Below are 25,943 nucleotides of genomic sequence, written 5' to 3'. Positions count from 1 at the left end.
CATTTCTGAGTGTTCCCAGTGGATTTGTACTTAGAGCTGAAGAACTCTGGGGCTTCCCAAGAGAATAAAAAGAAAAGCAGCTCATTGGAGCCTAAAAACAGCCCCGAGGACAGTGTATTTCCCACGTGTGTGTGCCTGTCAACAAGTGGTTATTGGGATGGACCACTGGTCAGTCGTGTGACTGCTTTTGGGTGGTGTGCCTTACGTTTGTTTAGAATAGAATTTCCGACTCATGTTCTATGAGTATTATGCAAAAAATAAAAATTCTAGCTTCAGTTTAAAAATGGTTGCCATGGGGCCAGGCACGGTGGCTCACGCCTGTAATCCCACTACTTTGGGAGGCCAAGGCAGGCGTATCACGAGGTCAGGAGTTCGCAGACCAGCCTGTCCAACCTGGTTAAACCCCGTCTCTACTAAAAATAACAAAAATTAGCTGGGCGCGATGGCGTATGCCTGTAATCCCAGCTACCTGAGAGGCTGAGGCAGGGGAATTGCTTAAATCCAGGGGGCGGAGGTTGCAGTGAGCCGAGATCGCACCACTGCACTCCGGTCTGGGCAAGAGAGGAAGACTCCATCTCGGGGGAGAAAAAATAAATAGTTGAGTTGGTCAAAGTGTAACAAATTTTCTTTTTTCTTTTTTTTTTTTTTTTTTTTTTTTTTGGGGGGTGCCCCTTTTCCCCCCGGTGGGGGGGGCGGGGCGGCATCCGGGCCCCCCGCGCGCGCCGCCTCCCGGGTTCACGCCATTCTCCTGCCTCAACCTCCCGCATAGCTGGGACTACAGGCGCCCGCCACCACGCCCGGCTAATTTTTTTGTATTTTTAGTACAGACGGGGTTTCACCGTGTTAGCCAGGATGGTCTCGATCTCCTGACGTCGTGATCCGCCCGCCTAGGCCTCCCAAAGGGCTGGGATTACAGGCGTGAGCCCCCTCGCCCGGCCAGCAAATTTTCTTACTGCAGAGCTTCTCAAAGACTTTGTAACAGAACACGCTTTGGAAAACGCTGCCTTAGAATACCTAGCCAAATGCTGCAATCCAGTTTTCATGATCTAAGGAATAGTCCTTCTCCCAAACTGTGGAAAGGGGAAGATAAAGTGATGCTGGTTCCTGAATTGAACAGGGTGATTAAAATGAACAGCATAAAGCCAGATGGATTTTCAATGTGTTTTGTAAAGTAAACCAAAGAAGATTAATTATGATGCTTCAAAAGTATGACCATACATTTTCCAGTGTTACTGTTTATATCATATTCCAAATAACTTATTTGCTGTATCATTTCACAGTATAGGTGCGAATCTTTTTTTTTTTTTGTAGGCAGGAAGCTTAAAACTTTCTTCTAAAATTGATTTTAGAAGAAAGGGACTTAGAAAACGCACATATTTCTTATGCTACTTTTTGTTTTGAATTAATATATACTAAAAAGAGGAATAAAAACCATTTTATTTGAATGCCACTGCTCCTTAGTAAACTTTTCTGTGAATAAAATATAACTTGCTGAATAAGCAGACTCACTACAGCTTGAAAGACAATGCTAGGGTTGCTTGGAAATAATAGTTTCAACTCAGAAAATGGAAACGAGCAACAGGCCTGCTACCTGTTGTAAATAAAATTTTATTAGAATACAGTGGGTCTCATTCACTTACAGCCTTTACATTCACTTATATATTATCTATACTTACATATTGTCTAGTGCTGTTTTCACCTGCAAGGGAGGAGTCAACTTATTGCAAAAGAGATCTTACGGCCCTCAAAGCCTAAAGTTTTGAATATAGGGCCCTTTACAGAAATGTCTGCTAGTCCTTTCAAAGAGTCGCAGAAATATGTAAAAGGGATGAAGACTACATAACTGACCCCTTTTTCTTTAGATAGAAAAAACTGAAAACAGAGAAGTTAGGGAATTGTCCAGGCTTATTTATGCCTGGATGTTCTGATCTTTATATCCAAATAGCTCTCACCATCAGGGAAGACAGGGATAGATTTCAACTTAGATATCAACACCAGCTGATTGGAAGTAGCCATCTGGAGAGCTGGTTGAGGTCTCAGGGTTCAAAGAGAAGGAATGCAATGACTTCTTATCTCCCATGGTCCAGAGGTGGAGAGTGGCTGGACCCGTGCCATGTGTGCACTGGGGATATGCATTATGTCTGCTCCTGACATTTCTAATAGTTATATTGCCATCTCCTTCCTTGTACATCTGCCATGTAAGCACTTTTTTCATTGGGCCAAAAAGAAGTGTGCATTGGGTCCTCATTAGAAACACTGCTGCCTAACAGTTCAGAAGAGATTGATGATTCTTTTGCAAGGTCATTCAAATGCCTGTCTTAGCAACTGCCTACCATGTCATGCTCTCCCTAGAAGAATTAACTTGGAATTTCACTCAGACTGGATTTATCGGTTACAAGAATTTTTTTTAACTGAAATATGTCCATGGAGCACAATGCAAGGGGTGTAAAATGGAATGTCATGAGTTTATTGGCATTTGTGACCCAAACTAAAAGTCTCAATGTTTGTGCTTTTGTGCAGCTGGACAATCCAGATGAGCAAGCAGCCCAGATCAGACGAGAGCTGGATGGACGTCTACAAATGGCAGACCAAATAGCCAGGGTAAGGAAACATTGTGGTTGTTTGCTGGGGTCCAGGCCAAAGTCTCACTCAGGAAGCACACTGATTATTAACAGCTTCTAAAGGATAAAGCTGAGAAGCAGAGAGGAGGGAAGATGAGGACAATCACCCTCACTGGGCCCTCAGCCCTTCTTTCTCAAGGCAAGCTCTCCCAGAGATGCCTCATGCATTTCCTATGCTCCAGTGAATACCCAAGCTCAGTCCTCCAACCTTCCTTCTGAGTTCCAGACTCATAGCTCCAACAGTCTACTGAACATTTCCACTTAAACATTTTCCTGGCATTTCAGGTTGAATGCTTTCAAAATCTAGCTCCTTGTCTTCTTCCTCCCACCCCACACACATAACTATATTTACTCTTCTTCTCGTGTTCTATATCCAATCTCTGTGGATGAAATCTCCTAGCCATTGTCAGTTTCTCCTTCCTCCCTGCAATGTTCCACACTCAATCAGCCACCCTGCTTCCAGTGACTGCCTCTTAAATGTGGGTCAGATCTCTTGACTGTTTTCCAGCCCTACTACTGGTGCTTTGATCCAGGCCCTCATCTTCAGCACCTGGATGTTACAATAGCCTCCTAATGGGTATCCCTGGCTCCAATTCCCCCACTTTCTATCCATCCTGCACACAGTTGCCATGCTAAAACTCATATATAAACATCTCAAAACAGAGCCTCAAAATCCTTCAATAGATTCCCTCATTGCTCCCAGGACAAAATCTAACCTCTTTAGAATGATATTCAAGACTCTTAACCAACAGACTCTACCCTTTCATTTTAGCCTCACCTTGCACAACTTTCCCACCAGAACTCCCAAGTCCAACTACAGAGAATGTCTACCTGCAAATATACCAGCCCTTTGCAGGCTTGGTGTCTTTATACCCACTGGTGTCTCTACCTGGAGTAACCATTTTTCTCCCCTACACTTAGCAAACTCACCTACTCAGCCTTCGGTACCTGACTTAAAACACCTTCTCTAAGAGCTTAGCAGTTAGTCCTTTCCACCTTTGTGCTCTGGTCAGATCGCATATCAACCTTCATTATAGCAGCTCATTGAATGGTGATCATTTGTTTACATGTCTGAGTCTCCCAGGATATAGAACTCCTCAAGGGTTGAGGTTATGTCTTACTGTTGATGACTACAGCTAAGTGTTATCTGCCATTATTGCTATCCCTGCCATCTCTGATATTATTAATAGTAGTCATGCCAGTCATATTAGTTGAGTGCTGATTCTGTGTCTAACATGCTAAATGCTTCACATGTACCAACTCAGTCAATCCTCAAAACAGCCCTCCAAGGATATTTCAGTTATCGCTCTTGGTTTAGAGATGGGGAAGTCCAGGTTGAACCTGCTGGGCACCAGCAAAGAGATTGTGCCACACCCTCAGCTCAAGTCTGTCTAAGTATCAGGGCTGGCACCAGGCTTACGTCAGGCACAAAATTTAAGTGGGCCTCCGGTAATCAAAATAAACAATATTTTAGTAAAGCATTTTTCAATTATAATTAATACCAAAAAAATCCGTGAAGAATAAAATATAAAAATTATAAATAGCAACAGGCTCCTGCTGATTCCTACTGTATTCACAGGCCCTGTGTGCATATAAGGGTGGGGGTTATTAGAAACAGCAGGGAGGGTGGGCACAGGGTAGAGCTTTTCACTTTATGGAAAGAGGTGTCTCCAGACTTGGAGGTATAGAAAAGAATCCTACTGGAGGAGATGCCAGAGAGATTCCAAGAAGCATCAAAATCCCCCTGTGCTTAAGCAGTTTTACTGAAATCTTTTGCATCTTGTTTTTGGACATCTTTAAAGTTTATAATCAAGTCAGCCTGGTGGCTAAAAATAGTATGCGCTTATGGATTTGGCTAAAGGTATTATAAAAGGTTATGTTTTAAAATCCCACTTAATGTGAGAGTAAACATTAATAAAGCTTTAGAATTTGCTTCTCCTGTAAAAATGTTTCCTACTGGTGGATTATCCAGAAAATGGAGGTCATTTGGTCTATTCATCTGCCTTTTAGACAACGAGTATATTCCCAACTAATAAGTATTCATCCCATCCAAATAAAAATGACACACACCTCAAAAATAACCTCATGGCACCTTTAATTTAGTTGCTTTGTTTACTTTAAGGCTTAACATGATAATTTAAGAAACTAGTGTTAGGCTAATTTTAATTTTTAATAGACCCTAGATGAGCCAAGATGCTCATCTCTGAATGGTAAATCAAAGAACTCTTTCCCCCAACCCCCACCACTAAATATTCTGAAGCGAAATGAGATATTATTAACAACTTAGAACTAAGCATTCTTATACAATGAAGTAGGCAATTAAAGTGGATCTTGATTATTATTTACAGAGCATGGAAAATCATTTCAGTATATATGGAGGGTCCCTGTATAGGGTATTGAGGGTTTCTATGAGATAGAGTGCCCTCTACTGTCCCCTGTTCTTTCAGAAATTGACTCTCGTCTGCAATGTTCGTTCATGCCAGTGGCCCCCTTGCTATATAGCGAACTGGTCCCAGAGTGAGCTCTTCTTCACCCAAGTGGAACCGGTCAGTTTCCAGCCTGCCCTGGCCACACGTGATTGGTCCAGAAATGGAAACTTGATGCAAACTAAACCAATTAATCCCTTTGTAGGGCCTGTGGACTGTGGGTCAGCAAGGCTGTTGTCTTCCAGTGGTAGAAAGATACCTGTAGCAATGTTCAATTCTTCCATATAGGGAAAAGATGACGAGAGAATAAAGCCAACACATAGAAACAGAGACAGAGTCTACACTGAGATGTCAAGGAGCCCTCAATCCTGAGGACATCCGTTTAAGTCCCTGATTGTAATTATTCTTAAGCTTCAGCCATGTACCTGCTTTTCCCTCAGTTTAGTCAGATCCCAAGAAAAATAAATTCTCCCCTTGCCTAAACCAGCCTAGCTAATACTGATGAAAATTGTGAAACATCTCCTCCACTAAATATTAAATAAAATATCAAGATCTCGGATATTGGCTAGTTCATGAAGGGATATTGGCTAGTTCTTGAAGAGATACTGAGACAAATCACCTCTGCTTATCTTCTTTTTAGCATGCCCCGATTTTTCTATTTCCAGCATCACAGTGAATTTTCGTGAGGATGTGCAATTCAACCCATATGGCTGAATGTCAGCTCTTGTAAATATCATAACCAGAAATTCCTGGATATAGATGTCATCCATCATATGTAACTCACTCCGTTCTCTGAATTAAAAGATGGGTAGAGCACTTTTGATTGCAAATAAGAGGCACCAACTCAAGCAAGCTTATGTAAAAGAGATCGGAGATGGAGGAGTACTTCACAGAGCCTGCAGAGAAACTTCAGCCAGAACCCAGGAAAGAACAACCAGGGCCTGCAGAGTGATTAGGACTCTCCCTGCATCTCCCATCTCCATGTGTCACATTCATTACCATTTCTTTCTTATGCCCTGCAAATTCACAATGCTAAGAATCAGAACTCTCACTGGCCCAACTTGGTTCAGGGGCCAACCCCTGGTGCAGTTAACCAATCCACAGTGGAAAAGGGGTGAAGGTCTCATTGCACACATGGATGCCGGGGATATATCATTTAGGATGAGGGTGGGAAGAAGTGGGGCTGTGGGTGAAGTGGACATTATGAATTGGGAAACACTCCAGATGTACCCAATAGTAATAATTATCACTTACCTAATGTTTTCCTATGTGCCAGATACTCTTTTAAGCATTTTACATCTGAGAATCTAACCCTCCAACAACTTAATGAGAAAGATGCTATTATTATCCCCATTTCACAGATGAGGAGGCTAAAGTAGAGACATTAGAGAATCTGACCAAGGTCACTCAATGGCCAGAGTCTGCACTCTTAACCAGTACGCATGTATCATTACAAAATATATTCCCGGATATAGGCCGTCACTTTCCTCCTCATACCAGTCCAAGGATCCATTATGCCCTTTACTCAGGCTTTTACCTTGTCTCATCCTGACCTCTCTCTCTCTGCTAATCAGTCCTTTATTAAATGTGTCGGTCAGACACTGGCTGTGCAATTCACATAAAATCTCATTTAGACCCGCGATGAACAATCTTTGGCATTACATTAATTCTCCCAAGTATAGGCAAATCAAGAAGTTTACATATGTTCAAGTTCACACGGCTACTACGCAGAAAACTGAGTTGTCTAATTCCACATTTCATGCTATTTCTTTAGAATACTCAGAAGAGAGGCAGGAAGTTACTCTAGGACAGGACTCCCCCCATTCTTCACTCCCTGCTGGTTCCCCCTCCTGGAAACTGCTTTCTTTTCTCCACTAGAAGTTGCTGTGTGTTCCCTGCAGCTTATCCAGAAGCCCAAATGAAGCAGCAGCATTAGGCAGATTTGGCTCCTAGAATTCAGAATCCTCTCTACTTTGATTTTTTTAGAATCTGGAAAAGATATTGTAGGGACCCTGGTTATTTCGCCAGTAGCATTCTCATCATCACATATTTCGACTGAAAGACATGTTTGTCCTCTCTTCCTAGGAGAGAAGGGAGGCAAGAGCAAGCTGATTTTCCCTTACCCAAGACCTTGCACTGTAATCTATCAATTTAATCGCACCAGCATCTCACGAATCATCAGACAGAGACAGCTGCACAAGAACATCAGACAGAGATGGTCTCACTGTGATCAGTCATGCTGCCTTAAAAGTTCCAGAAAGAGATATGAATGCATTTTTTAAAATCTGGTAGAAAAGACTTAGTAATCCCTGCTCAAACATTTTCCTAAATCCTCTCATGTTGATGTTAAAGTGTTCCCAAATTTCACCCAGGAATTAAGTCTAAGTTATTTAAATTGTGTGATCAAAAGTTGACATTTGAGCTTAAGCAGACAGATTGTGGCATTAGTGCTGCTGTGATATTTGCCAGTTCTTTTGGCCGAATTTTAGTGTAAAATTCCAAAATTCTTGAGCTAATTATTTAAGACAAATCATAGAGCTTTTGTAGTGTCAGCGGCAGAGGTGTGGGAGTAAAACACCATTGGTTCTTCAAGCCATCATTTTAAATATGGAAATGCCACTTAGATCGGTATTCCACACAGAGCACAATTAGTAGCTCATATCCTGGCCCTATTGCAAATATCAGTAAGAAATAATATCCAAATATTTCTCTGATGGAAAAGTTCTGTTCCACACATTGCCATAAACCAGATACAAATGGAATCCTCTCCTACCAGAGAAAGATACTAACCCCCAACTTTCAAACTAATGTTGGACATAGCATCCATGCTGTGTTGTGAAGTAACGTAAGTGTCCAGCACACAACAGGAACTTCTTTCAACTTGTTGCCTGAACAGTTAAACAAAATGTGTGTGCAGGGAGCCCCTCTCTGACTCTGGCCTTTGTCAATAGCTAAAAATCCTGGGAAATCTGAGCTCATGGAAAAGTATAAATGCCAGGGAGGTTCTCTGAAGCTTGTTCAAGTGGGAGGAAGTCCATCTAGTTCATAAAAGCTGAGGAAGTAAGACCAACTGGGTAAATAAGCCTAGAAAACTATAATGCCTGAGCCCAAAGTGCCTTTTAGTGTCTGCAATGCCTATTTTGACAAATTAATACCAAGACCTCTTTCTCTCATTTAACCTGCTGGCCCCATCCTCATTACTCCCTGTGCGTAACCCGACAGAGTGCACATTGTCTGGGCAATGGCGGAATGGCCGTTGCTGTGGAGGGCTCAGCTGTCACCAGCCTTCTGCTGACCAGGATGAAAGGAGATGATGCATACAGGGTGCACCATGCAGAGAGAATCCCTAGAGTCGCCTCAGCTCTATAGACATTTGGGGCCAGATAGTTCTGCCTTATCCTATCATAGCTAAGAACAAAAACTCTGCTGGGTTTCAAGGTTAACTCTAGTAATTATTGCTTAACATTTCTGCCTCATTTTCTTCCAAAAAATAGGGATAAATAGCAGCATGTGCATCAGTGGGTTGTTGGAAGGATTAGATAAGGTAAAATAAAGCATGTAAAGTGTTTCACCTAGTGTCCAGCACGTAGTTAGCACCCAGTAAGTGCCAACTACCATTATTATCTTTACTGTAGGCACCATCGTTATTAGTACTATTGTTGTTTGCAGTGCTGGTGGTAGGAGCATAGTGCTTACAAGGGGTGTGTGTGTGTGTGTGTGTGTGTGTGTGTGTGTGTGTAAAGAGAGGCTGTGTGTGTCAGTGATCAAAATGTATTCATGTTATGATCTCTTACTTTTCACAATAATTCTATGAGGTTTATTATCCTCATTTCATATGTGGGAACCAAAATTCAGATGGGTGAAGAAATCTGTCCAAACTTACAAAGCTAGTAAGCAGCAGACCCAGCATTCAAGGTCGGGTCCGTTTCACCATCATGGACTGGATGAGTTCCTCGATGCCCTCTTTGTACTCTGCACGCCTCTGTTGCTTCATGTGTCACTAACTGGTCATTTTCTGGCATGTCCCCTCGTACCATCACCTCTCCCCTGGTTTTTTCATCTCCAGTGACAGCCATACCACCTGACACATGACAGAAGCCCAGGAAGTGTCTGAGAGATTGGATTAAATAGCGAGCTCCAGTGTCTAGCATGGCCCCTTCTGTCACATTCCTCCTTCTGATCGCCCACCAGCTTTTGTCATTTGAGCCTTTGGGGTCTAGGGAACCTCACTCTGAATGGGGGCAGGCTTGTCATCATTTATACATACCCCATTCATCCTCTCTGGGTAAAAATCCAAAACCAGAAAAGAAAAGCCAGCAGCTAAGGGAGGCATTAGAACTTTCAAATGCTATTTTTCAAGATGTTCCAAAATCCCTCAGAGCATAAATAACCCTAGTGGGAATTGTCCTTGGGAGGCTATCTCCATTGAGGAATGTTATCAGCCAGCCCAAAACAAAAATCAACGGCCAACAGAGATTTTTTTTGGAGGACTTTGCCCACCGATACGCTATGTTTCTCATAAAGCAATATGAATAAACAATTCTTCTGTCAAGGCTAATCTATTTTTGTGCTTGAAAAAGTAGCAATGGAGATGGACGACTGCATTTTCCTTATTTTGGCACAACTTCAGCTTTGAAATGTGTTTGTAATGGGTCTGCCACCGAAAAACTCCACTCAAGAACCTCAGCCTGGTTTGAAAATATGTTATTTCTTCCCAAGGCTCAAGTACTTGGACCAGAAAAATGTCCTTGTTTTCTTGCAGACTTCAGTTTTTATGGGCCTCTTTTTATGATGTCATTAGGAACTGTCCACTTTCTGGGAGGAGTGATCATTCTTTGGATTTTTCCAATATTTTGCTAGATAGAATTTGGTGGAGCTAACTCTCAGTCAGCATGGTGGTATCTGTAACCACTGGGCCTCCTCAAAAATCTCAGGACTGTGGAGTTAAAAGGCACTGAGTGAGTCCCTAAGGCGAGTTGTGATAGAAGGAACTGCACTTGACAAGACAGTCTCTCAAAATTGATTAGCAAGAAGAACCCACTTCACAAACACTAGCTATTTTCTTCATCCCCCTGGCAACTACCAAGCCAGCAACTGGCATTAAAATCAGAAATTCCCCACTTACCATGTTATCCCACCCACACCAAATACCATGTAGTTCCTGAGGTTTTGGCCCCAGTATGAGGAGGCAAGGTACAGGTCAGTGTAATGAGCTTCAGGCTCTTGGGATGTAACCTTTGCTCCGTGACAGCCTTTAATGGGGCCTAAGGACTACTCTCAGACCATGAGTTAACCTACCTCACTCTTCCCTTCACTCTGCAGAGAGGCCATATTCCAAGAAATATGAGGAAACATTGTGTGACTATATTTGTATGGACCTTCTTGGATTCAAGGTTGCCTTTAATATTTTCCATGGGAAGGAGAAAAGAGCGGTGGCTCGATCTCAGCCAACTCAACCTGGTGGCAAACTCTTCTTTATCCAACAGACCCTCATCCCAAAGGTCACCACCTCTGGGAAGCCACCCTTGATTCTCTCAGGAAGGATTTGCATCACATTATACTTCCATTACAGTACCTACCTTGATGTTCTGTTATAGATCTTTCTCCCTAGTAGCTGTAAGCTCAAGAAAGACAGTTTACATCCTCTGAACATGATTCTCCTAGTGCCTAACTCTGTACCTTACACAGTGTTTGTGGCAGTAAATGTTTTCCAAGTGATGGGGACCCAGCAGCCAAGTCCTCACGTCTTGATGGTTTTTGCATAAAAGATATCCAAGTTCTGAGGTTCACACTTGTCCCTGATCAAGTCCAAGAATGACAAAACTTCAAGGCCACTCTGCAGGAAGTTTTAGAGATTCTTTTGTGATGAATCATTAGTAGCTCTTGTCAAGATCATCAGCCTATCATCTCATTTCACAAGTATCCGTCCTGCTCCTTCCCTCACATTCATGCACAGCGTGTTTAGAAAGAACCACACAGTGGGCTTAGCCCAGTCTTAAAAGCAGGAGGTGATAATATTAAGAAGTTCCAGAAGGAACTGGTACTGTGAGGTTGTGGAGTGGATTTCAGACCCCCATATTTATTCACATGGAAAAGCAGAATCTCGCTGTTCTTCCAGAACTTAATTTATCATCTCTCCACCTCCTCCTCACAGCTGAATTTTGGGTACATTGATATTTAATATGGACATTTTTGACAAGTCATTGATCTATTCACTCAATTCATATGTATTGAATACTTACTATGTGCCAAACTTTATTCTAGATACAGAGAATTTAACAGGAGTATTAAGATAGATATGGTCCTGAATCATTGCCCAGCAGGAAAGACAGAAATTAAACAGATTCCACAATTGACTGATTAATTATAATTATAACAAGTGTCTTAGTCTATTCAGGCTGCTGTAACAGAATGTCATAGTTGACATAAGCAAGAGAAATTTGTTTCTCACAGTTCTGGAGGCTGGGAAGTTCAAAATCAAGGCACCGTCAGATTCAGTGTCTGATGAGGGCCCACTTTCTGGTTCATAGACAGCTGTCTTTTAACCAGGTCCTCACATGCTGGCAGGAACAAATGAGCAGCTCTCTGGGGCCTCTTTTATAAAGGCACTAGTTCCATCATGAGAGCCCTCATGATCTAATCATCTTCCCAAGGCCCATCTTCAAATACCATCACATTGAGGATTAGATTTCAACATATAAATTATGCAAGGACACAAACATTTAATCCATTTCAATAAGTGCTACCAAGAAGGTGAGTTAACAAGTACAACAGGAGGACCCAAGCCAGGGAAGTGAAATTTTGAAGCCGAAATATGGAAGATGCAAAGAAGGCTGTTAGTTATGCAGGGAGATAGGGAGAGAGGGGAACAAGGCTTTTGACAGCCTTCATGTAGGAAGGAGACTGGCCCTGGACCAGCACGAAGACATCTCCAAGCTCTATGGAGAAGAACCACTCTCCGTATTTGACTGAAGCTGTGGGGTGGCAAGGAAGAAAAACCCTTTTCGCTAACTAGTGGGTGGGGGGATTACTGAAAGAAAAATAAATTCTTAAGGAACAAAATTACAGGAGAAATAACTAGTCCTGTGGAAATTAGAAAATGATAAAAGTCAGAGTTCCTTTCTGTAACTCTGGATAGCATCTTTCTTTTCTTTCTCTCCCTTTTCCTCCCTCCTTCAGTCCCTGCCTCCCTTACTTCTTCTCTCTGTCTCTACCTTTTTCTCTCTCTTCTTTGTTAAGTGCCTTATTCTGCTTTGACCTGATGCAGTGTGGCAGCCAACCCTGAGTCTGTAAGATGTTAATGTTTCAGTTCTACCAGCCAATTGCAGTCTCAATGTCTCTCAGTCTAGTTCAACTGCTTGACAGAGTAAATCTGATTGATGACTGGGCACTAAATAAAATTAGTTGATTCATCCTGACTCAGATGCCTATATGTTACACAGCTTTTTTTTTTTTTTTTTTTTTCTTTTCCACACAGAATTGTCATACCAATTCATGTTCCATGGGATCTAGGTGGAGTTCTACTCCCAGCCACAAGGACAGAGGACATAAGCTATGCCTATGCAAATCAGCACAGCATATTACTGGCCATAGAAATTGGCCAGTAATATGGCCAATTGGACACTTACATAAGTTAGACTTTGGGTGAGAGTATGGGGATGAAAGACTGTCTCCATCTTCCTTGCATATTACAAGAGGAAATATTCACTCTTACACTAGATAGCATGATGTGATATTGTGCAGTCCACATCTTTAGCAACATTTCTGTGACAACAGGGGAGCCAGACTGAGCATGAAGCCACCCTAGAAGAACCAAAGCCAAGATTTTAACAAAAATCTCTGTTGTGATGATATCACCTGAGCCCTGATTCCAGCCTTTCCTGAAGCTGGGTCTACCCCAGGATATTTTCTTTTGTTGTTTTAAGCCAGTTTGAGGTGGATTTTTCTGTCACTTGCAAAATAATAATAATAATAATAAAATTTAAAAAATTCCAGGCTGACTTGGCCTGCTCCTTGCTCCATCAGTTATGGAATAGGGCTTGGGAGGGCAAGTTTATGTTTCAAGTGGTAAATGACTGTTTGGGAAGGTGATCAATCCAAAGCATATTCCAGGTAACTTAGAAGTATGAAGAAAGAAATAGCATGGTTAGCACATGTTGCAATTACAACTAAATTTATAAGCAAGAAAGGAAAAAATAGAGGTCAGTTATGATACCAAATTGCTCTATCTTCTAAAGAATTTTAATCACATTTTTTATCACTTCATTAATTTGGTTCAAGTTTTCTTGAAAACAGTAACTATTATTCTTAGAAATAGACACAGACTATGTTTGAAACATCTCAAATGAGCTCCTTTTGAATTATTCATGTGAGAAAATCTCTGTAGATATCCAGAAATAGGGTCTCTTTCTGTTTCCCTCACTTAAAAACAAATGACTGCATTTTACTAAAAAGAAAAACTGAACTGAAACCAGATTTGAAAAATAACACCCCATTTTTCTTCCTACAAATCAAATCTGCTGAAGGAAACTGGGGGAAAAATAGAACTGTAATAAAGCATTTCATTGTTTCTTACTATATGTTTATGTACGTGTTTCTTACCTGTTAGAATGTATAAATAACTAGCAGGCAGGCAGCTGTCTACTCAACTAGGCTGAACATTTTTCTAGCACAAGGCCATGAAATCTGGGTGAATTTTGCCAGCAGTAGATGTGATCCTAACTCTGGGCCATGAGACAAAGACCTTCTATATAAATCAGCTCTCTATTTATTCCTCTGCTCATACTTTTCTTTTTCTTCCCAAGGAACGCAAATTTCCCAAGTTTGTATCCAAAGAAATGGAAAACATGTACATTGAGGAGCTGAAGTCATCTGTCAACCTGCTCATGGCCAACTTGGAGAGCATGCCGGTATCCAAAGGCGGGGAGTTCAAGCTCCAGAAACTCAAACGCAGCCACAATGCTTCCATCATCGACATGGGCGAGGAGAGTGAGAACCAGCTCTCCAAGTCAGACGTCGTGCTGTCTTTCTCATTGGAGGTAAAAAGCCCTGAGCCCTTGAAAGTTTCTTGGCACAGCGAGTAGAACACGGGTGATTAGATGCGTCACAATCAACTTGTTTTTTCTTTTGCACCCCAGGAGCAGTTATTAAAACAACAGCATGCTAAGCTTAGGTCAGCTAATCAGCAAGTGATTCCCCATCTCCAGGAGCCCAAATTTTTCTTAAGGAAATGCAGTCTGAAAACCACCTACTAAATTTAATCTTGCAATACTTTCTGTCTTAAAACAGTGCTCAAAGATTTTATAAAGACCTTATATAATTTAGAAAGTTAAAAATTTTGGCACCCAGTTTTACAGTTATAAGACAGGCAAGCTAGCATCATATTGTGGCGAGCTGTAAATTTTCTTTCCCATCATCCTTCCTGTTGGCTACAAGGTAGAGTCCCTTGTGGTGGAGGCTTTTTTAGTTTATCTCAGCTCCCAAAGTAAGTACCCATTCAGGCTAGTATTTTGGCAAAATGCTCAACATGTCAATAAGTTTCTCTATAATTTCTCTTCACACATTTTCTTTTCATATGTATATAATCTAAGGAGTAGTTCTGATCTACCTATGTCAGAATTACCTGGGAAGGTAGTTCACTATGCAGATTCCTGAGTACCACCCAGACCTACTGAGCTAGAATCTCGAGGGGATGGGAATATAAAATAGTGCAGCCATTTTGGAAAATAGGTTAGCATTTTCTGAAAAAGTTAAACATAAAACTACCATATGATCTAGCAACTCCACTGTCAGATACCCAATAAAAATGAAAACACATGTCTGCACAAAGATTTGACTGCAAATATTTATGGCAGCATTACTTATAATAGCCCAAAATGGAAACAACGTAAATGTCAATCGACTGGTGAATGGATAGACAAAATGGGGTATACCCATACAATGGAATATGATTCAGCAATTTAAAAGGAACAACCCACTGATACATGCCATGACATGGATGAACCTCAAAAATATGCCTGGTGAAAAAAGCCAGGCTTGGCATGGTGGCTCATGTCTATAATCCCAGGACTTTGGGAGGCTGAGGTGGGAGGATTGCTTGAGCTCAGGAGTTTAAGGCCAGCCTGGGCAACATAATGAGACATCTCTACAAAAAAAAATTTTTTTTAATTAGCTGAGTGTGATGGTGTGCACCTGTAGTCCCAGCTCCTTGGGAGGCTGAGGTGGGAGGATCACTTTAGCTGGGGAGATCGAGGCTGCAGTAAGCCATAATCATGCCACTGCACTCCAGCCTGGGTGACAAAGAGAGACCCTGTCTTAAAAAAAAAAAAAAAAAAAGGTCAGACACAAAAGACCACATATTGTATGATTCCCTTGATATAAAAGGTCCGAAAGGCAAATCTACAGAAATAGGAAGTGGATTAATGTTCCCTGGGGCAGGGGGTGAAAAAGGGCATAAGAAATCTTGTTAGGATAACTAAAAATGTTCTAAAACTAATTTATGATGATGGTCACGCAACTTAGTAAATGTACCAAAATCACTGAATTGTGCATCTAAAATGGGTTTATTATATGATATGTAAAACATGCCTCAATCAAGTTGTCAGAAAAAAAATTCTAGACAGGATGTAGCCCTGGACTGTATACTTTAACAAGCCCCTACATGCTTCTTATCCACTCCACAATTTGAGAACCACTTGTAACTTACTAAAGTTCAAAACCCCACAAGGGTTTTATGATAATCCTGGATTTGGGGAGACCAAGAGAAGAGATCAAATTTCTGTGCAGTTAATTAGAATATGTAAAGACTAAATTAATTTTCTAGAACATCATTAAAGCCTGCTGTGAATTAACTGCAGGTAATTTGTTTTTCTGTGCTAAGTTTGGATGGAGATACTCACATTAGTGTTTTCAACATGTATTGTGCAGTTGGAAGAGGCAGTATTCAATTAAATACAGAGTACTTAGTGTGTGAAAAAATCATCAGTGTAATTTCACGGAAACTTTCTTTTTGAAAAAATAATACTACCACCTGAGGTACTGAATGTATTTTCTTAGGTGTCTGAATTTGATTATTGCCAATTAAAGATGTCAATTTATTCCCTACTGCCTCTTGTCTTCCTACAGAAAGGCGGAGAAAGTGGTTTATTGATTTTCATGAATATTTTAAATCTGTAATTTTCTTTTCTCTTTTTTTTTTTTTTTCACACAAGGTCTCACTCTGTTGCCCAGGCTAGAGTGCAGTGGTGCAGGTGCAGTCTTGGCTAACTGCAGCCTCAACTTCCTGGGCTCAAGTGATCTTCCCACCTCAGCCAGCCTCCCAAGTAGTTGGGACTACAGGTGCACACCACCAAACCAGCTAATCTTTGTATTTTTTGTAGAGATGGGGTTTTGCCATGTTGTTCAGGCTGGTCTTCAACTCCTGGACTCATGCCGTCTATCCACCTAAGCCTCCCAAAATGCTGGGATTGTAGGCGTACACCACCATGCCCTGCTGAATCTGTAATTTTCTAATTCTTTGTCAGTACTTATTATTACACAGCTGATTATCTGAAATATAGATGTAGACAAGTCCGTACTGTTGTGTGTACCTGATTCAAATGGTTTGACTTGTAATTGAAAGTACAGAAAGAAATGTCCTAGGGTTCCCAAATACTTTTTAAATAGAACACTGAATTGCACATCATAGAAAACTGCCAGCAAAAACCATCGCACATCTGTTTGTGAATGTGTTTTGGTGGGCACAATGAGGGGAGGCAAGAAGAGGGAGAATGGATTGTCATCTCATCAGGGCAGGCTAGGATTTGAATTTGCAGCTTGGTGCAAGACATATTTTACATAGTTATACACTTGCATGGCTGGAGGGGACACCAGGTAGTAATTAACTTTGCAGTGAGGGAAGGAAGGTCCAGGGTGCCCAGTAGCCAGGCCTTGGGCAAAGGGCAAAGGGCATGTGCTAACAGAAAGCAACAGGTGTTTGTAGAATGCCACTATGGGCCAGGTGCTTTTTCATCATAACACAGTGAATCCTCACAATAGTCTTTTCAGGTACTTGCAGGTGTAGTAACTAAGCCTCAGGGAGGTTGAGAAACCTGCACGTGATTACACAGCTTGTGAAGATGCGTAATCAGGATGTGAAGACAGATTATTTTAAATTCCAAAATTTGTGCTCTTTCATTGTGCCTTCCATTTCTATTTATATGGTTCTTCCCAGTGTAAAAATGTTCACTTATGTACATCATCTCATTTGATCCTCACACAACAGCCACAGGATACATATTATTATCCCCACTTTACAGATCAGGAAACTGAGGCCCTGGAGATTTGAAAGAAAAATGAAGTGACTTCAACATCAAATCATTTGCCCAACATCACGCAAGTAGTACAATGGTTTTGAAAGTGTGGCTTCTGGGTCAGCAGCATCAGCATCACCAGGAAAATTGTTAGAAAAAGAAAGTCCTGGGCTCCAACCCAGGCCTACTGATTAGAAACTCTGGGGATCATAGAGCCTAGCAATCTCTAGTTTAACAAGCCCTATGAATGATTCTGATTCACATTAAGTTTGAGAACCAGTAGCAAAACTGTGACTTGTGGAATCCTGCTTCAATGCTAACCCTATTGTACTTTCTTGAATCTGTTCCACTAAGGAAGTATACATTTTTTGCACACTCACATTCTTCTTCTTGTGTAATGCCATTACCTATTTTGGAGTACAACTGAATGATTTTTTTCATGTATAAGGACTAATTGTATATCTCTGATGTGAGTCATTTGTTTCAGATTTTTAAACTGATCTCTTTCTTCTCTGCTTTCTGCATTCTTCTCCCTCCCGCCTCTCTTGTGACAAGCCACACTGCTAAATATCAGAATACTAGGTGATTACGTGGAGTTTGGGGAGGTGGTAGGAAGTGCCAGAAACTGCAAATGATACATCTTGATCCATCATGACACCAGCTTTTTCCCTCAGTCTGGACCAAAGACTATGCAGCTGCAGACATGTTTTTGTTTTGACTCAATAATATTGGCCTGTACAGAGTTTGTGTATTTTATTTCTCCCTATTTGAATTATTGTCAACATTTCAAAATCAGCTTTCTCACTGTGACTCTGATTCAGTTTTCCAATTTCCGGAAGGCAAAATCGGAGTATCTGGTAACTCTGAAGTGAGAAAAGACAAGGCAAGCACGGGTTGTAACCGGCAGCTGCTCCCTTTAGAAGGAGCGTGTGCTCTCCAGTTTGTCATAGTCCCCGATGACCCCTGTTGCATCTCTGAATCTAATGCTGAATAGTACTTGCCCTTTATTTTAGTATTTGCACTATTACTTATCTTATTGTGAAGAAAAAAGTCAATTTATGAGCCTGTGGCTCTTTTAACTGCTGAACCACAAGCCAGACTATTTTTAAAGAAAATAAGAGCCTGGCCAGGCGTGGTGGCTCACCCCTGTAATCCCAGCGCTTTGGGAGGCTGAGGTGGGAGTAGTGCCTGAGGTCAGGAGTTCGAGACCAGTCTAGACAGAGTGATAAAACTCTGTCTCTACTAAAAATACAAAAAAAAAGAAAAATTAGCTGGGCATGGTGGCGTGCACCTGTAATCCCAGCTACTCAGGAGGCTGACGCAGGGGAATTTCTTGAACCAGGGAGGTGGAGGTTTCAGTGAGCTGAGATCACGCAATTTCACCACTCCAGCCTGGGTGACAGAATGAGACTCCATCTCAAAAAAAAAAAAAAAAAAAAAAAAGTCGATTTCTTGGTAGAAATGAAAAACTGATCTTATTTGCTTAACACAGAAAGAGTAGCCCATTTTATATGCCTCTCTGGCCCCTGTGAGCATTTGAATTAGTGAGCCTTGTCTTTCTATCTGGCAGGCAATCAGCTGCACTATGAGGAATTGCATCTTCGTGCTAGACTGGTCCCAGCATGACTGGTACAAGCCTAACAGAAGCCATCAGATACCTGTTGGTTTTCTCTGTAGCTTCTCATTTATGTATTTTCCTCTGGGTGACGCTGCCAGGGGCCTTGCCAGTGACCTCCATTATGTGGAATTCTCTTTTCAGGTGGTAATTATGGAAGTCCAAGGCCTCAAATCTTTGGCTCCAAATCGCATCGTATATTGCACAATGGAGGTGGAAGGAGGAGAGAAACTACAGACTGATCAGGCAGAGGCTTCTAAACCAACGTAAGTTATGTTTCTCCATCTTATAGAGGGTTGCTGCCATTAGTTCCATTTTGGCCAACTCCAAGGTGAAGATCTGGTTTCCCTAGAAGATACTAGAAGACATAAACCTTGTTTATTTTTCAAACAGGATGACTTGCCTACATTTTTATTTGGCAGCCACAGCAAAGATTCTAGTTCCTTCAAAGCAGAGATCTGAAGAAAATTAAAGAAACAGTCTCATTTCTAGTGGTTTTAAGTATTCACCCTCAAGAGATTAGTCACAACTTCCATTCGTCAATATAATGTCAGGAAAGTTTGATATAAATTTACTTTTATTAAATTTTCTAAATATTTGGTTTTCAGTATAAGACATAAAAATGTTTTTATTTCTGTATATTTTTGGGAAACAGGTGGAATTTGGTTATATTACTAAGTTCTCTAGTGGTGATTTGGGAGATCTTGGTGTCATCACCTGAGCAGTATACACTGAACCCAATTTGTAGTCTGTTATCCCTTACCCCCTTCTCACTCCTTCCCCTGAGTCCCCAAAGTCCATTGTATCATTCTTATGCCTTTGAATCCTTATAGCTTTGGTCCCACTTATTAGTGAGAACATACGATATTTGGGTTTTTGTCTAATTTTTTTCCTATATGTCATAGTTCTGAATGTATTAGCAAGGTAGTATGTTACATAATACATTAATTCAATGGGTCAATATAATTTAGTCAAATGCTTACTATGTGTGTGTACAAGGTATTATTTCATGGTGGAAAGGAAAGTAGTCACTGTTGTAGCCCTCCACAGCTCACAGTTTCATGGGGCCATCAGAAAAGTAATGGCACAAATATATAATTATAAATAGTTATAAATGCTGACAAAGAATGCTTTGAGAGGAGATAGTGGGAGGCACCTGAACCAGTTTGTGAGGACAGATGCAGAATAGGCCTTCCTTAGGACATATGAGGCATTTGAACTAATATTATTAAAGTTGAGCAATGGGAGTGGGGATGGGTGGAGAGCATTCTAGGCAGAGTAAACAGCTTGTGCAAAGGTCTTGTGGTTAGCAAAGGCCCTGGGCAAGGAGAAATTCAAAGGAGGCCAGGAGGGCTGGAGTTTGGAGAATGAGGGGTGGATAAGCTGCCAGAGAGGCAGGCAGGGCCATACCATGGGGAAGTTGTTAGGCCTTGGTGAGGAAAGCATGGATTGGAGATGTATTTTGAAAAGATGACTCTGACTGCAGTGGATGGGGAGTGGGTGGGCAGGGTTGTGCAGGAGGTCAGTTAGGGTACTGTTTCAGTGGTCCACAGGAGCAATAATGGGTTCATTCATTAGGGTCAATAGACTCTCAGGCCTCAAAGATTCTTGAGAGATCATTGCTCCCTTCCCTCCCTATCCACTACTTTTCTCTCCCTTCCTTTTCTATCTCAGTTAAGCCCATCTAGACTAATGAGCATCTTTTTGTGTTGGTGTTAATTCATAAGAGAGTCATCAAAAGAGAAACCCTGAACAGCAGCTCACTGCCTCTCCTCCCCCAGAGCATTATGAGCTGTTTGGCAGAACATGAATAACTTGCCAGGATGTTCAAACAAAATAGTTCAAAGAAAGCACTGAATGTTTCCTGGACTAGAGAAAATCTGAGGGCATTGTATGCCTTCAAGTGGCTCTTTGCATGAATAGGCAAAAGCCTCAGATGCTCAGAAGCTGGGAGAAATTAATGAGTGTGTACAAGAGGAAATGGAAACCAGTGCACCTTGTCACACGCCACCCTTCCTCCCTTTTTTTTACAACCAAGTTTCAAACTGACAATGAATGTGATTCTTTTTTACTGCCATTGATGAAATCCCAGTTATTCCTCAAATGGTCTGATCATTTTTCGTGCTCTTATGTTATACTGCACTATTTGTGCTTTTTAAAAATGTATGATACATGGGGGAAGAACAACCTATTTGGTGTTTCTGCCAACCCTTTAAGATGCTGGGCCCAATATGGTGTTATAAGATTGAGAAGGAAGAAGAAAGTTCTGATTATTCTAACAGACTGTTGTTTCATATGAGCTATTATAATTCAAAACGCAGTTTGTAACATTCAATCAGACGCAACGGTTTTACTTACCAGGGTAAATGATGAGTTGATTTTCCTGTGTTTGTAAATGGTTAAAACAGTATTTCAGATTACAAATAATTGCAGAATGCTTGGGTCTACCTGCTTGAAATATTCATTTTTCATATACATACTTACTCATAACTATACATGTGGCTTATGATGTCTATATACAGAAACAGCTCACATTGAAACATTTTGCTTTTCCAGTAAGAAGTATACATTTTTGATTCCTCTTCAGTCAGTAGGTTGGTTGATTTGTAATACCTTAAGGATTCAGGTTTCATGACCAGGGTCAAGTCAAATCAGTCAGTGGTAGCTACCTAAAGTGCTGTATTGAGAAGGGTTTGAGGCCAAATCCATACTCAGAGGAAAATAGTGCCAAGGTCAACTTGTAACGTCTGCCGTGGAAGAGGAAGGAGTACAAGTGCCCTGTATTTGCCATCTCTATAGTATCCCAAAGGGATATACGCGGAACTTGAAATGTACAACACTCATGTGTCTTCCTCTCTTCCTTTATCCTTTACATGTAGACTCTCCTATATCCTTTACTTATTTTCCTTCTAAATCCACAATTCTATACTCAATACTCTTTTTAACCATTTTTCTTTGTCACAGTTCACTTCTGGTAGTTTTTCTCTGCCTCCAAGTGGTTTTGTTCTGTTTTGTTTTGGGGTTTGGGTTTTGTTTTGTTTTGTTTCGTTTTCTCTTTTGAGATAGGGTCTTACTCTGTCACCCAGGCTGGAGTACAGTGGTGCAATCACAGCTCACTGCAGCCTTGGCCAACCTGGGCTCACGTGATCCTCCCACCTCAGTCTCCTGAGTAGCTGGGACTACAGGCATACACCACCATGCCCATCTAATTTTTGTATATTTTTGCAGAGACGGGGTTTCACCATGTTGCCCAGGCTGGTCTCGAACTCTTGGGCTCAAGTGACTTGCCCCTGCCTCATCCTCCCAAAGTACTAGGATTCAGACATGGGCCACTGCAGCTGGCTTACCTCCAGTTTTATCTGGTAGCATGAACGAGTCTGTTTGTGCAGTTCCATTTTCTTCCTGCCTCCCTAGTTTTAACTTACTCAGAAGCCTCTTCATCATCTCTTTTCTCTGAAGCTTTATTTCTTCTCCTTTTCTCCACTCTCTCCCCTCCCACTTACACTTTCTCCTATTACTAATCTCCAGCTGTCATCTCTGCTACTTGATTTTGATTATTCCAGAAATTTTCCTTTCAGGGATTATCTTTAATTCGTCCTAATAACTCCACTTCATGCTCTGACAAGCTTAGCCCTTTTCCTGCCCTATTCATCTTCTGAATCTTGTCTTTGACTATTTTTTACAGCCAGCTGGTGCCCATGCTTTATTTATATATTCTATAACCAAAACTCCATTCAAACATGTTTTGTTTATTACTCAAATTCCATGGTTGCTGCTACCAAGTACTACACCCCATAAGTGGAACCCTAACATTGAGCCATAGCACATGTCTACAAGGAATTTGGCTGTTGTCTTTTTTTTTTTTTTTTTCAAGTATAGCCAAAAATTCAGGAGTACATAACATAACCCAATTTGTCTAAGAGTATGTTATTTGGAATCCTCATGTATTGAATTGACATTTCACATCCTTCGCCTCCTTTTATCAGTGCCATCTCTTCACTTATAGCCATGACCCTGCTCAGCATCATCATATTGGATCAGTTGTGTAATATAATAACACTGTGTTCATTAGTTAAATGTATTAATACTTTGTGGTTGGAAAAAATGGTGTGTGTGGTGAAGGCAGGGCAGCCTCTTATACTCTCAGCTAAATTGTGGCCCACACTTATCCTTCAGTTGATCAATCTGTTTGCTACCTGTCGGTTGTTTTCAAGCAGAGCATGTCCTCTCAATTCTGTTGTCCTCCTCTCCTGCGTTTTTAACATAGAAAGCCAGGATAATATATGATCAAGTTTTCATGAGGTATATTTATTTTACAATATTGTCTCCATTTGCAACAGGTTGTTTTTGCTTCTGATGGGAAACCAATGGGGATACTTACGCAGAAGTGCTTGAAATCCTGCCATTAGATCAGCAGCTTCAGGAAGACACGGAGATGGAGAAGGAAATGCTTTGGGAATTCCAAAGCATTTGGAATATATTTTCCCACTTTCTTTGAAATAGAGCAGAGGGCTGTTCTTGCTCTAAGGTGATATATTTCAAAGGGTGGCACTCTTACCTTTACTAAGAACAGAGATTATGTTAAGTAATACCAGAACGTGGCATTGACTGAGATGAAATTATGTGAAAAAGAAGGCACTCCTTTTCCATTTATTTTTCAATTCTTCTGATCAGGTCAAGGAGAACATTTTAATTTGATGCTAGTAGGTCATTAACACCTCCACAGGTCTCAGGCTCAGAGCCTCCTGCAGGCAACAGCATCCAGTTAAGATTTCATAGCCTTGTTTAGATCCCATTACGCTTACCTTCTATTCATGGCTGGTGGTGCCGTTTTGTCTTTTGTAGCAATGACATAAGATTTCCTTTTTAAAGAAATACATTAACATTTAAAAAGTGAATCGATTTAAATAAAATATATTAAGTAAATAATAGCACAGGTGGTACCTGGATACAATGAAAAGTAATCATGAAAGTATCTTGTGTTGGTATACGGAAATGGCAGAGATTGGGAAGATGGTAGGCAAATTACATTAATTTGAAAAAAAAAATTGATGTAAAGAAACCTGACGTATTCCCTGAGTAGAAAATATATTCCAAAATTATATTTTTTGGTAGTTTTGTACAATGTAAGTTGTCCTCTATAATAACCATGCCCCAAGGATTAAATACTGGAACACTTAAATAATTTTACCGAAAAGAAAGGAAATTCGAATTAGCAACCCAGTATTGTGCTAATGTATCTGAAATTATATCCTACTGAATTGAAACCAAAGATGCCACTTGGCATTTGATTATTTAACAAGTTCATTACTCCCTGACAGGCCATGGGCTTCATGACTTATGAATTTCATTATTGCCATGGATTAGGAAACACAACCAAACTTGGAAAATTGGGATTTTCCAAGGGAATGACAAAATAAAATGCCCTAACTGGGAAATCTTGCCATGGCCCTAGAGTTCTTCAATGACATCTCATCTGATGAGACAAACAAAAGACAAAACCAAAATACAACAACTCCCTGTAACATTTTTCTTCTGTGAAGTATATTACTCATCCTAATGGTAGAGTGCAGAATGGGCCAGGCTTATTATACCCAAATTATTCATAGAAATGGAGTTCTATTAAATTGTTCCCACACTGAGTCAGTTACAAAGTCAGAAAAGGAAGTTGTTCCCTCCAGTTGCCTGCCTCATGTATTATCTTCTTAATGGTGCTTCCTTTTTCAATTTAAGCAAAATGTTTCCTGTGTACTGGGCCTTGGAATGGTTTAAATCGAGGCAGAGTATCTTTCCTGAATGGTTTCTTTGATATTCATATGTGATACGATGATACAAAAGGGTAGATACTTGCATTCCTTCAGCAAGTGTACACAGGATGCTTTCCTTATGTCCAACCAGTGCTGGGGCTACAGCTATGAATAACATATCTCAAACCTTGGCCTGTGGATCAAACATTCAAGTAAGGGACATAGGCAATAAACAAATGAACAAATGAATATATAAGGGTAACAACAGATTATAATTTGTGTTCTGAAAGAAATGAGCAGGCTGCTGTGATAGAAAGTGGTGGGGGCATAGGGAAGAGGAAACAGCAAGTGCAAGGCTTTGAGGTAGGGAGGGGCTTGATGTGTCCTGGACCAGAAAGGGGAACAATGTGCCTAGAGATTAGTCATTGAGGGAGAGTGTTTCCAGGGAGAGTGCAGACAGCAGGGCAGGGCCAGACAACTTAGGGGTCTTAGGGGCCACACAAAGGGTTTAAACTTTATTCCAAGACCCTGGAGAAGCTATTGGCGGAGTTTAAGCCAGGGAAAATATGATTGTATTTCCATCTTGAAATCTGAAATATCTTTAAGGACCAGAGTAAACTTGGAACCATATATTGGTAAACTAGTATTTATTGAGCACATACTATTTGCTAGGCTTTAGTGTTAGAGTGGGGGATAACACAGATATGACCTTTGAAGTTGTGCACCTATGGAGGAGAGTTGATTGGAAAAATCTGAGTGCCTGGGCATGGTCTGTATTCCAGGAGCCACTGTAGCTTTTGAGAACTTCAAAGGCCACTGAATGGGAAAGGGAATGAGGCTTCCTGAGAAGCAGCTCCTTTCCTGTCTTGACACTCCATGCTCAAGTTCACAGTCCAGGAGATATTTATGTAGAGACATTATGTAGTGAGAACGTGGAGCTTGGATACCATTTCTTCTGTTTTTTCCTTCCAGAAAAAGGTTTAATTTCTTTCCAAGTTAATTAAATCATAAATGGTAAAAGTCAACACTGACCCAGAAATTCAATTTTGCTAGGCTCCCAGAAGATACGTAGGTTGGGAGGAAGTAAAATTATAATCACAGTTTGGGATGCTCAGACACTGTCCTGCCTCTCAGACCAGAATGCTTGGTCCAGAATTCCCAATGTTTATTTAAGACCAGTTTATGTGTGTTTGTGAGCTGGAGGGTGAAGGTGGGCAGACTGCTAGGACAACAGACAGTCGGAT

At 40.9% G+C, this 25,943-nt stretch overlaps 1 protein-coding gene across 6 annotated transcripts in view; it reads left to right on the top strand.

Annotated features, from left to right (window-relative positions):
- CADPS (calcium dependent secretion activator) overlaps positions 1-25,943 on the top strand; it is a 487,405-nt gene that overhangs the window by 217,086 nt on the left and 244,376 nt on the right. For all 6 annotated transcript variants that reach the window (XM_032149412.2, XM_058437125.1, XM_058437123.1 and 3 more), the window contains exons 4-6: positions 2,521-2,601; positions 13,852-14,085; positions 19,097-19,218. In XM_032149412.2, the coding sequence (XP_032005303.1) occupies positions 2,521-2,601; positions 13,852-14,085; positions 19,097-19,218 (437 nt within the window). The remainder of the gene's footprint in view (positions 1-2,520; positions 2,602-13,851; positions 14,086-19,096; positions 19,219-25,943) is intronic.

The sequence above is a fragment of the Hylobates moloch genome, unplaced genomic scaffold (assembly GCF_009828535.3).
Source record: "Hylobates moloch isolate HMO894 unplaced genomic scaffold, HMol_V3 SCAFFOLD_4, whole genome shotgun sequence".
Lineage (NCBI taxonomy): Eukaryota > Metazoa > Chordata > Mammalia > Primates > Hylobatidae > Hylobates > Hylobates moloch.
The sequence above is the reverse complement of the archived record's forward strand: the minus strand, read 5'-3'. Positions and strand labels throughout refer to the sequence as shown.